Source organism: Podarcis filfolensis (genome assembly GCF_964270895.1).
Source record: "Podarcis filfolensis genome assembly, chromosome: 5".
Taxonomy (NCBI): Eukaryota; Metazoa; Chordata; class Lepidosauria; order Squamata; family Lacertidae; genus Podarcis; species Podarcis filfolensis.
Window position 1 is genome coordinate 67,877,623 of NC_139608.1, and position 14,824 is coordinate 67,892,446.

Genomic DNA, 14,824 nt, shown 5'->3' on the forward strand with positions numbered 1-14,824 from the left:
GAAAGTCTGAGCAGTTGCTGGAGACAAGATGAAGAAAATAACCACGTCAGTGAGCGAGAAACTTGGTGCAGGTTTCAAGCCAAAGAGATTAGGGAGAGAAGCTCAAAAGCAGCTGAATCGATGAAGTCATTGACATAAATACTTAATTTGTTAACAGAGCAAATCTTTTCCCGTTCATTCAAGAGTAAGTCACCCTGTTTTCAGTGGGGCTCACTCCCAGAAAAAAAGCAAAAAAAGAGCAGCCTATGAGAGAGAAACGGAAGGTTGGGATTTAGTCCAAGACAAAGGTTTTCGAACTTCTTTGCTCCAGGCTATCCTTTCTACATCAGCATGTCTGCTGAGGATACCCAGAGTTTATTCCAAGGAATTTTTGCATGCTGCAAAGGAATCGGGGTATAGTCTAAGATACCAACTCAAGTTTATATAGTCATACCTTGGGTTACAGACGCTTCAGGTTGTGCATTTTCGGGTTGCGCACCGCGCCAAACCCGGAAGTACTGGAAAGGGTTACTTCCGGGTTTCGGCGCTTGCACATGCGCAGAAGCGCTAAATCACGCTTTGCGCATGTGCAGAAGCGCTGAATCGTGACCCGCGTGTGCGCAGACGCGGTGCTGTGGGTTACGAACGCTGCGGGTTGTGAACGTGCCTCCCGCACAGATCACATTCGCAACCCAAGCGTCCACTGTATTGGGTCTTATTATCATCCACTGAGAGCACTCAGAATGTACCCAGGTCTCCCCTGCAATATTAGGCAAGTCTTTTCAGGGAAGCTTTTCTAGCATTGCAAAGTCTCCTCCTCCCGCAATGTGGGACCTCTGGATCACAGATTGGAAACCCTTGGCTGTTCAGCAGGACATGTGTTAGCTAACTGCACACAAAGGCACACCTACTCTGCACATTAATGCAGATTAACCTACATCTTCTAATCATAACATACAGAGTTTCATATCAAAGTTGTTTGTGGGAAAACATGACATAAGCAAGCATGCCAAAGCCTTTTGCAAAACAGGCTTTTATTGGGGCCTCGTTAAAATAACTTGGGCTATGACTCCGTTGCCTAAAAGATTCTGCCAGTGCAAGCTGCATTTTACTAAACTGAGTCAGATACTAGCAAAGTCGCCTGGGGATCATCCTGTAAAACTAGTGGAGGCTAATGATGCCTGAAATATATTCTTCCCGGCATCTCTAAGCCTGAATGGTTTTTGCAAGGGAGCCTCCAAGACAAAATGTGCCTCTCTAAACTGGGGCTAACCATCCTGACTGTTTGGTAGAGTCTCAGTGTCAGTGATGACTTCAGTTCTTCAGAAGGTCCATTTAGCTTTATAGCGTCAATAAAATATTGCTCCAGTAATACTCCAATTCCGGGCACTTGTCTGGAACAGTGGTTCATTAATAGTTTGTAGGAAGGACTGTGTCCTTTTGAGCAACTATTGCATGTTATTTTCAGGACTGTCAAGAGGTCCCGTCTGCTTTTAACGATGAAGACATGTATGATTTCATTCATTATCAGCTAATACCTGGAAGTCATCCCTGCTATTAATGTTTCTGTCTCTGGATTAGCCAGAGCCTTAAAGTCACTTAACGTGTCTTTTTCTTTGCTTGCTTTGTGTCAGGAAATGCTCTCCTCTCTTTGTATATAACTCCTCTTCTACCTAAATAATTCTTCAGTCACTGGGGCAATTGCGTGCCTAGTTTGCAAAGTTGGAAATACGTTTCTCACTTTCTTCCAGTTTTTTAGTTTTTTTCCTGCTTCTTTCTTATGGGAAATTTTTGTAACATATGTGACTATGTTAGTGCCTGCAGGACCATTGCAGTCAGGATGCTAGTTTGGCCATTAAGAGTAAGGATGCCCAAGAGCCCCAGCTGGCATGATCAATAGCCAGGGACAATATTTGGAGGCCCACAGGTTTTCCAACCCTAGCTAAGAGGACCTCTCCCTTCTTGTATCTACATTTCCTCTACCTCTTTATGATGGTTAGGTATTAATATCTGACTGATGTTAACCATGGCTTCCTTTCCGTGTCCCTGGGTATGTTTGATTAATGTTGATATACCGTACTTTTCTGTGTATTAGACGAGGGGTTTTTACTCCAAAATAAAGTAAAAAGTGGGGTCCTCTTATACATGTGTAGTACAGAGGGGGGACGGGCGATTGGTTGCATCCACAAGCAGGATCTAGCAACTGGGTGGGTGAATGGTGTCTGCTGCAAGGGCTGCTATGTATTGGCTGCTGCTTTGTGAAATGGGTGGGCTATTAGCGGATGCAGCAAGGGCTGGTTCGGATTGGCTGCCGCTTTGGTATTTTGGTTTGCATTGCTTGCGATTGTTAGCATTTGCAAGTTGGGTGAGTGATAGTTGGTTTGGCATTCCCCCCCCCAAAAAAATTGGTCAATTCCCCCCCCCAAAAAAAAAGCTCAACAACTCTGGGCAGCCCTCCCCCATTTTCTTAAGTTTGAGCCCCCCAAAATAGGGGGCGTCTTATAGATGGAAAAGTACGGTAACACTAAATTGTGGGTGTGAGGAATAGGTGGAATTGACACGTGAAGGTGTGGGGCTGGGGAAGGAAGTGTATGACCTCTGGTAAGTGGTCAAGTCCCTTTTCTCATTAAAGGAGAAAGAAAAGCAACATGACTTTAAGAAGAAAAACTTTTTTTTTCACTTGGCATCGGAGAGATGGCCACGCTATCCATGCATTTAGCACAATTGATCTTAATGCGCAGGTCCACCGCAACCTCTTCGTTGTCCCCAAGCATTGGTGTGCAGTGATCAAAATGTGCTGTTTTAACAAGAAAGCTCTTTATAAATTGCATAGCATCTGAGACTGAAGAACAGATATTAAGTGCTCAAGGCTGTACCCTGGAAGGCCACTTTATTAGTAACCCCTGGAGCAAATTGTTCTTTAGGAAGGACTTTAGAGCAGATATAGGAGTTGCAAGTGTAGCCAGTTGTGTTTACCATCACACAGCAAACTTTTGACAGCTTTTTTGCAGAGTTATGCAGTAACTAATTAAATTAGAGCTGCCATCCATCACAGATAGTGCTTGCTCACATTCAGTTCTTGTCTTTCCAGCTCATTGTCTGGATTTGGTTGCCGTCGCAAAAATTACTTTTGTTATCTGCCTGCCTTGGATGTCCGTGTGTACAAAATGCTTGTTTGTAGCCAGGATAAGTCATCTTTGGTTCAGATCCTTCATTTAAGAAAAAAAAATGTCAATAAAGAAAGACTGATTTACCTTTCTTTTATCTCACAAGAGCAATTGCACAGTGACATGTCAACAGCATAAAATGGCAGCCATGGCGCATTGGTGCCATGAATTGGAGAGTTTGTTTACCATCATGGAAGCCGGTACATCCATCAGATGATTGGGAATTGTGGCTTTTTTATTATTTTGTGCAAGAAGATTTCTCCACTGTGTTGTTGAGGCACTAAAAGGTACAGGCAGAATACACTCCACTGGCTGGGGCTGTGTTGTTTCAGTCCTGAAAGCTACCCATGGACAGAACTAGACAGTTGGTGGCAAACATAAATTCCTGATACTAGTTGTGTCCGATGTTGTAGCTCCCCTCATGCACCATAATTCCTCCACTCTTCTCCTTTCCCCTGCCACCCCCAACCTTCAAAATTGCTTGAAATGGTTGGGGAAACCTCCTGAGCAGATTTTGGTTCCCATGGGAAGTCCTGTTGAGAAAGCCACCTTTACTATTAAGCGTCTGTTTTTTATTTAGTTCTCCTTAGGCCAATTGGGGCTGGAAGCCTTTCCTCCTCCTACCAGTTTGTATCTTAATTATGTTTTTTGTGTTTGCTGCTTTAGACCATCAAATTCACTCTTCTGAAGTAATATAGTAGCGGTGGGACCAGCTTGAAAAAAGCATTTATTGCTTGTGTTTATGAGGCTCACGTCTAGGAAATTATGATATTATTTATCACCCCTATCAAAGCTCTTTACAACGAAGTAAAAACAAAACTTAAATGTCATAAATGGGCGAAGCAATTGACACTGCTAAAATCGACACTGAAGAGTTCAAAAGTAGAAGGTGCATGATACCTTACAGTAAAAAGGTTTTACTAGGAAAATACATTTAAACGTGTGGTGTCTTTTACAATTCTCATTGGCATTCTATTCGGTTAAATAGCATTTCAGACAAGTTCATCAGTTGGCCATGTTCTATTTATGATCCCTTAGCAGCATTATGCTGCTTTTCAGGCTTCACGTTTTGGTATCAGGCATGCAGGCCAGGGGTAAAGTTCCTGGCAAAAGCCTTTTCTCTCCTCACTGATTCCCTAAACTTGCCCTGTAGCATCCTGTTCTTGCTCTGTATCTGAGTACATTTGAAGGGGAGAAGAAAAAAGCTGCCTTTCTAAACTTGATTCAAGACCCAGTGTTACAGTTTAAAGCAGCAAAGATTGGCCAGCACTCCCTTCTGTTGATCTCCTGGGTCCCAGAAAACGCTGCCAAAACCACTCATCCATCTCACCTCATATATTCCAGCCAATTGATGTGACTGAATTTTGTGTTACCTGCAGGAGAAAGTGGTGGTGAGAACATTTGGGGAGAAATGTTGGAAGTTCATCCTCTCCCTTTCACGGCTCGCTAGATTTATTTTTATGGTAGCACCTCCTGTCATCCAAGCCATTTATTCCCTCTAATTCAGTTACGCCTGCTAGAATTGTGGAGCTGGAAGGACCCATCTTGTCTTCCCCGCCATCAAATGCTAAGAGAAAACCATCCTCTTCACTGCCCTCGCAGAGGGAGCCTGTGCAATTGAGGCCACACTTTGTCAAAAGGGCAATAGAAGTATCCCATTGAGTTCTTGTGGAGCTATAAGCCTACGCACCTCTGTCAGCGAAGCCTTGCTTTCCACATGAGGAAGGTTACAGCATCACTTCATCTTAAGAGATGCAAAAGTAATCAAAGTTGTTTTCATTTGTGCTGCTAGAGAATGCCTTATTTTTTCCTCCTTTGGAGCAGGCAAGGTTTTGGGGGAGCCTAAGCATGGCATTTAGCATGATTGTTTTGTGCTGGTTGTGATGAAGCTTTCCACAGGAATCATCATTCCACACATATTTAAGGCTGCAATTTTTAAGGTACAAGCCATTAAAGGAAGTAGGAATGATCTGCAAGTAAGTACACATTGCATTGAGCCTCCATGTTTTCTCAAAGTTCTCACAGCCCCCTGGGCCCCCCAAAAAGGGGGGATATGGTGATAATTAAAACACTTGCATTTTCATTATCCTTTTTCTCTTTCTTCAAGTCCTAGACTGAAAGCAAATTCATTCCCATTTCAGGGCCTGACATTTGAGGAGGTCGAGAGCTTCTTCACTTTCCTGAAAAACATAAATGATGTGGATACAGCTTTAAGCTTTTATCACATGGCTGGAGCATCTCTTGATAAAGGTATGGAATATTTTATGCCCCTGATGTTGTATTTTCTTAAAGAGGGAGGCCAGGTATGCATGTTCACATCACCACACCTTCCTTAAATTACAATATTTGGGATATTTAGTGTATTGAAAACTCATGAAATCATTATTAGATACATATTTTTTTCAAGGGCTGGCGGAACATTAGCCCTTGCAGGCCACCTAGTCTGATCTACTAGCTCTGCCAACTGGAGGTGACATAGCACTGGTGTTCCTTGCTTGTAGAAAAACAGCACATCAGGGAAAGAGTTTATATGCAAACCATCTTGTTGCTGTGCTAGTTTGTACATGTCAGGAGCTCTCTTTTAGGCAGGGTAACATTCAAAGATGGATTGGGGTGAAAATGAGCTCTTCTTTTAGAATTCAAGGTATTTTATTGTACCAATACAAAATGCTGATTTTAAAAAAGGTTTTCCCGGATTGGGTTGCATCCAATGTAGCATTAAAGTTACTTATTCTGCTGACATAATGTTTTGTACCATCAGGATGTTGTGCAAGCGTGTGTTGCACAGTGAGATTCAACTAGCACAACTGCTGAATAGTGGTACCTTGGAAGTCGAACGGAATCCGTTCCGGAAGTCCGTTCAATTTCCAAAACAGTTCAGAAACCAAGGTGTGGCTTCCGATTGGCTGCAGGAAGCTCCTGTGGCCAATTGGAAGCTCCGGAAGTCACAATGGACGTTTGGGTTCCAAAGAAAGTTCACAAAACAGAATAATCATTTCTGGGTTTGCAGCATTCGGGACCCAAAACGTTTGTCTTGCAAGTCGTTCAAGATCCAAGGTGCGACTGTACTGGATTCCTCTGTTGTACAGCATTAATTGAAACTCCCTTCTCTGTGCTTTGTTCATGGAGAGAGGATGTTGGAGACAGGCACTGCAGTCTAAGTGGTACACTCTAGGAAGGTCTGTACCACATGAATTGCGTAGTGAGCTGCATGTTTGCACAGTTTGTTATATTGCAGTCCAAGTTAGGGATGTTTTGACAAAGCATCTTGACACTCACCGTAATTTGTAACCTCTTAAATATTTGTGACTAGCTTGGCTCCAACTTGACCCTCGGCATCTCCAGACGACCGGGAGACAATATGGTTATTTTATTATTTATTTATTGAATTTATATACCACCCTATACCTAGAGGTTATGAGCATGTTATGACTTGGCGAGTCCCTTGCTCACATGCTTCTCTCCCAGTGCCCTGTGTGGTCATCACTTGGATTTGCTGGATTCCCATTTGCAGAGGAAGTGCCATTTTTGTTGCAGCACTGGTTACAAAACGTAGAGCGTCCCGATTTCCCACCCAGCACATATTAGCATAGTAAATACAGACAATGTCTGCAACGGAGTTCATGAATAAGTGATTTCATTTGCAGCAGATCGACTTAAATTTCACTGCACAATTTTGTTCTCTGCGCTAAATTATGCTGCAGCGGATTGTCCTAAACTTTCCAAAAGTTGCTACAAGGTTTTCAGACAGTGAGAGAGAGAGAACTAGAAACAGGGTGGATATAAATAATATAAAAAAACAACAGTATTTGCATACTTCATGCTGATGTAAACATCAATATTTTACACTGTCCCAATTCTGTGTGAGTGTTCCATATTGTCAGTGGATGTGGGCGTAACAGAGAAAAACTGAAGCTTGTGAAGAAGGAAGTTGGATTTGGGTGCAATTTTGCAAAGGCAATATTAATGTTTGATATTCAGGATTCGGGACAGTTAACCTCTGATGGTGATTAATAATATCATTATACAGGCAAGATCTTCTCAGTTTGATGACATGGTACATTTACCTAAGGTTGTAAATGGGATCTCCCAAACAAGTCAGTAGTTCCATTAAATTAAGGAAAGGCTATGCTTGCTGTTTCTCGCACAAATACCTAAATAACAAAAGAAACTAATATCCCTCCCCCCAGTAATGTGCTCAATTAGAAATAGATTTTCTGATTATTGAAACAGGACCTTTTATTTGATCATTAAACACAATCTATGTGTGCCATATAAATCATTCTTCCATCCAGCCCCCAAGGTAGCATACTACGTTTGTAAAGATTTAGAAATGTTATAAATCAAAATGCATGGGTGGGAAAGGAGTAGTATAAAGTGCTATTGCCTGCTCCCCATTTCCGTCCTTGAACCATAGCTGACATTTACCCCCACCATGGATGGGGGAAGACTGTAGGAATGGGATGATGTGTGAGTCTAGTTTTTTAAACCTTCGAGGTATAATTTCTATCAGCGGAATAGCAACCATTCAGAAAACTTTATCCATCAAAATACTTTTGGCAATCCATGGGGTTTGACAAGTACAGTACTAAATCTATGGAACCACCTTTTCTTCCAAGACCTACAGTTCTGAATAGAAGGGTCACATGTTGAAGGGTGAAACATACCTAAATTATTTTGAGAGGTTCTTTCCTATTGCAGAACCACCAAACTGCTCGTTAAATTCTACCACCCACCTCCTTTCAGCTAAAGCACGGGTTTGTATAAAGGGGGAAGGCTGCCAACATATATGCTTTTTTTCTCCCCTCCAACTACCCATACAGAACAGATTTTCCCTGTTTTGTTTTGTTTTGTTGGGGTTTTTTTTGTTTTGTTTTGTTTAAGAAGCAGCATGGGGTTTCTATGGAAGCAGCTGTCCAGAATGAAACTCAGGTGCTGAGCTTCCCAGCAAAATTCAGATGCTGCTGCTTGGCTGCAGCTCCCCCCCCCCCCATGACTTGATTTGGGGAGGCCCATCTTAGATGCAACCCATTTCTATGTAAAATATATGTACATTTTAAAAAAATTCAATTATGCCTTGCAATCTATTTCTCTTTTTCTTACATTAAGCTACCCACCCCAAAAGCATGCCACTTTATTTGAGAGAACACCCAACAAGCTGGATGAACGATCCTCAGAAATTAAAAAAAAACAAATGTTGGTTGCTGGGATCTACTACTCTAGCTTGATTTAGCCCTTTAAAAAATGTTTTGTGGGTGAGAATTGTAATATGAGCATTGTTAGTAAGCAGTCCCCCCTCCCAAAAAAATATTTTGCATGATGAACCAATGTGGATGTGATGGGAAATTGTGACTCTGCCCTATTTCCTGTCTCTGTGTTTTGAAAACAAATGCTATGGTGCACAGGTCTGAGGAAAGCAGGTATCCAGCCAGTTTCCCATTCTGTGTCAGCATTATGCTTTGCGTTTTTAATGAAGCAAACCAAATGCTGCATTGATTCATTGCACCCAAGACCCACTGAGATTTGATTCCGTTGTGCTAAAGTGCAACCTCCTATGTGGAAGTTGAGAAATAGTTCCAACTGGGAAGGCTGCTATTTCAAGGAAGGGCTATTAGGAATGAACTCAGCAAGGGAAGGGGAACCTGGGAATCATAACGTTCACTGCTGCTGTTTTTTTGTCCCTGGCAAATAATACGAAAGTGCATTGTATTGAATCAGGTTAGGGTGGAGGTGTGGGACCTGCAGCCCTCTGGGTGTTGTGGTACTCCAACCCCCATCAGCCCCAGCCTTCATGGCTTCTGGGGGTAGGGGATAGGGTTGTAGTGGCTGTTCCCCATCCCTGGACTAGACCCACCTAATCCAGAACTAGCAGTAGCTCTCGAAAGTCTCAGTTCTTAGCCATTTCTAGTCCAGCTCCAGGACCTTTAAATGGAGGTGTCTCTGTTCTTTGTGGGATTGTTGATCTGCATGGATATGTCAGGAGAAGGTCCTTCAGTTTCCAGCAGACCCTGCAATAGTCTCCAGCAGTCATTTGACCCGACAGTAAGCAAAGTCTGAGGAAGAGAAATATGTGATGAGAACCAGCTGGCCAAAGCACTGCAAAGCTTTGACTCTTGGGAAGACGACTGCATTCAGAAGCACACGATCTAATTAAGTGTTCAGTCAGTTACGGAGCTGTTTGGGCTTTGTGCAGCCATTATACTCCAAGCCACGAGGAGAAGCACCCTGGGTTCAATGTCACATTCCTGCTTTTTCTGTCCCTCTTGACCAGAATTTTTTTTTGGGGGGGGGATAACTGAAATTAGGGTTCCTCCAAGACCACGACTGCACACGGTGTGCACAAATGTATTCTAGAACTTAGCCCACTGTTGTCTCTGTTCATAAATGCAGTGCTCAGTGGAGACCAATTATTGTTGCCATCTATCTTGTTGTGCTTAGCTCTTTTGAGAAGCCCTTCTCATAATTGGCATTGATTGATGCTTTTCTTCTTGGGGGGAGGCTGGCGGCACCCTGTGGAGGAATATTTTTGCCACAATTGCAAGATACAGGCAGCGCATAGTGAGCTCTCTTTTGTCTTTAGCTCTAGTGAACATAGAATTATAGTCATGACCCATCAAGAGCTGACAGGACAATTTAACAAGTCTGCTGGAAAACATTAATGCAATTCTAGTCATAACTCATGTTCTCACAGTTCTTTTAGAGAGGAAAATGTAAGGTTTGGATTGAAGCTTCGGGGGGAAATCAAGGAATGCTGGCGATATGGAGAGATTGATGGGCAAAACCCTTGTCAGTAATGCGTTTAACATACTAATCAGTGACCTTGAAGGAGCTTCTTGCTAATTAATTTTTTTCTTGGGAAACTGAAAATTATCTCTGCTGGTAAGAATTCTTCATTTTGTTCCCCACCCTGGAGTCAATTACCATGGTTGAAAAAGAGGAGGACAAAGCTATATTTACTTCAGGTCTTTTGAAAAAAGATCAGCTGTAACTTTCTGATGATGATGATGATGATAATAATAATAATAATAATAAATAATAATAATAATAATAATAATAATTTATACCCTGCCCATCTGGCTGGGTTTCCCCAACCACTCTGGTCGGCTTCAATAATAATAATAATAATAATAATAATAATTATAATAATAATAATAATAATAATAATAATAATAATAATAATAATAATGCAACAAAACATCAAACATTAAAAACTTCCCGAAACAGTTCTATCTTCAGATGTCTTCTAAAAGTCAAATAGTTGTTTATTTCCTTGACATCTGATGGGAGGGCGTTCCACAGGACAGAATACATTTATGTTAACTTTGCACAATCACATGCTATGGCTCTGCCAAAACTACTGGAACCACTTTTGGCATCGGGTGAACGTAAGGTGTTCCTGTTTTTTCAAAAGAGCAGCATTTGATATGGAAATTGCACAAAATTGAACAAAAATTCAACTCCGTGCTAGACAGTTATCTTTCCCCCACACACACACTCTCTCTCTTTTCTCTCTCTTTTAGACTTGGGTGTGTCCGGAGCAGAAATTCATGGTATGATGGACTGATTTTAAAATCCCGAACTGTCCCACAAACATCTAAATATTACTGTCAAATTGAGCACATTGAAAAACTTGAAAATCCTGATTAACTTTCTGGTTTTCTGATTGCAAGTTAAGTTTGTCAAACTCATTTAGCTATGTGGCTGCCCAGCAGCATGACAAATCAGGCCATGTTGTTTTGACTCTTTAACCTCTGGCATCCAGTTCTGCAAAGAGCTACACCAAGACTCACAATTTGAAAGTGATAAGTGTGCCATCTACCAGAGTGTATTTTTCTTTATAAATTAAGAGATTTCTTTTCTCCCCTGAAGCAGCATCAAGAAAAACAGTGTTGCTACCGAAGAAATTCTAAAGTCTGCATCCTCTGTCAAACTCAGTTATTTACCACTTTTGTATCTCACCCTTCTCCAAGAATCTAATGAGGACTTTTTATCCTCATAACAAATATCTTTGTTAGTGTAAGAAGGGATTATTTGCCCAAGGCTGTCTAGGACCTATATAGATTCATTACTTAACAATAGGGGTTTTTTTAATGCAATATTTTGAATTCCTAAACCATAGTCAGGGATGGGCTGAAAACCATAATTTTAACCCATAGTTTGGAGCAGGTTTGCAAATCATGGCTAAAGCAGTTTCTCTGCCTCCTTAGTCTCCCTGCTTGCAAGGTGACAAGCAAGCCTCACTGGTGGGAATGGTACTGTAAGCCACACTTACCGTATTTTTCGCTTTATAGGATGCACTTTTCCCCCTCCAAAAATGAAGGGGAAATGTGTGTGCGTCCTATGGAGCGAATGCAGGCTTTCGCTGAAGCCTGGAGGGCGAAATGGGGTGGGTGCGCACCAACCCCTCTCGCTCTCCAGGCTTCAGGCAGCTATCCGCAAGCCTTCGGAGCGCGGCGGGAGTTCCCGCTGGGCTCCGAAGGCTTGTGGATAGCAGCCTGCAGCCTGAAGCCTGGGGAGCGCAGCACCAACTCCCACTGCGCTCCCCGGGTTTCAGGCAGCTATCCGCAAGCCTTCGGAGCCCGGCAGGAGTTCCCACTGCGCTCGGAAGGCTTGCGGATAGCTGCCTGTTCTGGGGGCTGGGGTCGGGGGAAGCTCAGGCTTCCCCCATCCCCAGCCCCGCAAGCTCCGGGAGTGGCGGCGAGGTTTCAAGCAATCTTGCCGCCGCTCCTAGACCTGTTCTGGGGGCTGGGGTCGGGGGAAGCTCAGGCTTCCCCCGCCCCAGCCCCGCGGCTAAAAACGAAGCCAAGACAGCGAGCAGGATTTGGCTTCTGCCTCCCGGCTGGAGAGGTTGCGCGTGGCTAAAGAGGAAGCCAAGACAGCCAGCAGGATGGATCCCTCTCGCTGTCTTGGCTTCTTTGCTCTTTGGGGCTGGGGGGGGGGAAATAATTTCTTTTTCTTTATTTCCCCCCATAAAAACTAGGTGCGCCCTATGGTCCGGTGCGCCCTATGGAGCGAAAAATACAGTAGATCTGAAAATGTCACACAGGAAGGATAACTATATGTTACTGGGCTGGAGAAAGTAATAGCATTGCCAATTCATTCCCAGGGCATTGCACTACTACTCCCTGACCCTGATAGATAAAACCTTATTGTGATCAGCAGCTTTTACATTTTGCAGTTTTTGATGATAAAAGCATAAGATCTAACTAGAATCTTCTAGGGCCCTTTGATATGTGGAGAACTGTGCATACAGTGGATTTGAAGCACTAGCTTCAAAGAGACAATAAGAATTTGAAGGCAGTGTGTGTCGATTCTCAGCTCTTGCTGATGTAAAATAAGCTGCTACACATGTTGACAAATGTTTTAGTCAGTGATGGAAGGTAAGTTCTAAAAATACAGGCTTTAGAAATAGCTTAAGATTCAAGCTGGCTTTGATATTATAAGATCGATGCTGTACTTAGGAAACCTTGAATGTGAACATGTTTGTTTTATGAGGGAACTTCCTCTAGAGAAACTTGATTTTGTTTCATAAATCCTGAAAGCCCATCTGTCTGTCTCAGGGCTCCCTTGAATGTTATCTTTGCCATCAAGAATGTTGCATGATTTAGTGAGCGTGCACAAAGAGAAGAATCAAATTGCTGAGGGATTCATTATTGCCGTTCAGGAAAAAATAAAATAACAAATCTTTCAGAAGAGCATAAATAGACTGGGTAAGAAAATAGGCAAAAAATATATATATCTGCATTTCAATGAAACTTGGGAAAGGCTGGAAGGATTTATATGAGCCTTAGAGCTAAGCAGAGAAGTGCATCAATTAATAAATATCAAAAGCAAGCAAAGGTAATACTCTGTTGTTGGATTAGGAAGACAGGCAGTTATAATTGACTAAGGTAAGAGTTCTAATTAAAGCTATAAAAACCATGACCGTGAAAAGCAAATAGGCTCACATTGGCTAAAGGCAAGGATAAATCAGGCAGCATATACAACATTTGAGGAGGGAAAATGAAACCGCAGCAGAACAAGTGTAGGTAATAATTACTGAAATTTTATGCTTTCATTCTTACGTACCAAATAATGTACAACTTGATTGTACGGTATTGAGTTAACTTAACATTGCATGGCACAAATGTGGGCAAGTCATGGTAGCCCAAGTGACCTTCTGTCCTTGGGAATTGGGAAAGAATGGTTCAGAGTCCTAAAAGTTCTCCTGACCTCTGAATAGAAATGTTTTGCTGTCTCAGCATTGCACGAGCACTGAGGCAGCCATGGCACTTTGATGTCTTAGGATGTGGCCCATTGGGTTCTCCCTCTGTGCCCTTCCAAAACTCTTGTCCTATATAATTGTACTCCCTGAATATTGGCAGAGCAGCCCTATTGATGACGCTCCAGCTCAGCAACACAGGCTTGGCTCCTCAGGCAGAGTACGGAGCCAATCATATTAATGGGGGAGAGGCTATGAAGGACGACCAAATTAGAGATAAGTTTGCACTTGCTTTTCACTAAGTTGGTGTCTTAACTCAGGCAACTACACTGGGTAATAAGCAGCAAGCAATGGGTCAAAGGAAAGTGTATATTACATAGCAAGAGCCATTGTTCTGTCCTCCAGGACTTCTTGGGCTGAAGTCCTGCTGAGCTGAGGTAGTTGACTCCTCTAAGTTTTATGAACCATCCTATGTCTGGTGATGGAGAAGAGCTAAAGTGGGAGTGGGAAAGCTGTGCTCCTCCAAATGTTGTTGGCCTACAACTCCAATCATTCCTTACCATTAGCTAAGCTGGCTGGGGCTCATGGGAATCCAGCAACATCTGAAGGCCCACAATTTACCTAACTCCTGACCTAAAGTTATCCAAAAGTGATTTTAATGTGGTATATTATATCACATATGTTGACAGAAGTATACAGTTTAACATCTGAATTTTCACTCTGTTGATCTTTGGGTTGTTTGAAGTATAATCTGTTTCTGGATGAAGTCTGAACATACTTTTGTTGAGGCCTTTCTCAGGTATTGTAGGCACTGATATGTCCCACTGCCACTTGCTTAGTTGAGTTTTGTTTTGTATCTTACTTGATAATAAGAGTTCAGACAGAATATTTGATTAAAGATGTTTGCACCCAGAATATCTGGGCTAATCTCTTCCTTCTGTATGCAAGTCATGCTTCGTAAAATGTTTGAATAAAGTGAGCAGTCTCAGGGGACGGGGGAGAGGATATGAAATTCTGTTCAAGCATTCAGAAATTTTATACAGAACTGCACGAAATGCATTGGGTCACTGATTGTTTTCTGTTATACAAATGTCCCTTTTAACCACCCAAATAGCTTTTTGTGGCCAGGAGATTCATTAACCTCTTTTTAGAGTAGGCTGAAATCATCATTCAGGTTTTTTGGAGTTATTTCAATCAGTTTCAACACACACCTCCCCCCTTTGGGTGTGTGTCTGTCTGTAAAGAAAAATGGTCCAGAATATATCACCCTTGACATAACTAGAAAGGGTTTTGCTTCAAAAGCAATAACATGGAAATGCTCCAAGGGCTGCTGCCTCCACTCTTTATTTCAACATTAAATTTCATTGCTGGTATTGTTTGTCCACTAGAGACCTTAGAATGTGTTTGTTTTTTGACCAGCAGAAAACTGGGCCTACTAAAACATCCTTCATAATTCCTCAGGCCCTGGGTGTTCTCG

The 14,824-nt window shown here is 42.3% G+C and overlaps 1 protein-coding gene across 1 annotated transcript in view; it reads left to right on the plus strand.

The window, feature by feature from the left end:
• MICU1 (mitochondrial calcium uptake 1) overlaps positions 1-14,824 on the plus strand; it is a 131,813-nt gene that overhangs the window by 101,965 nt on the left and 15,024 nt on the right. Inside the window, exon 10 of the mRNA XM_083614229.1 lies at positions 5,288-5,396. Coding sequence (XP_083470355.1) covers positions 5,288-5,396 — 109 coding nt within the window. The remainder of the gene's footprint in view (positions 1-5,287; positions 5,397-14,824) is intronic.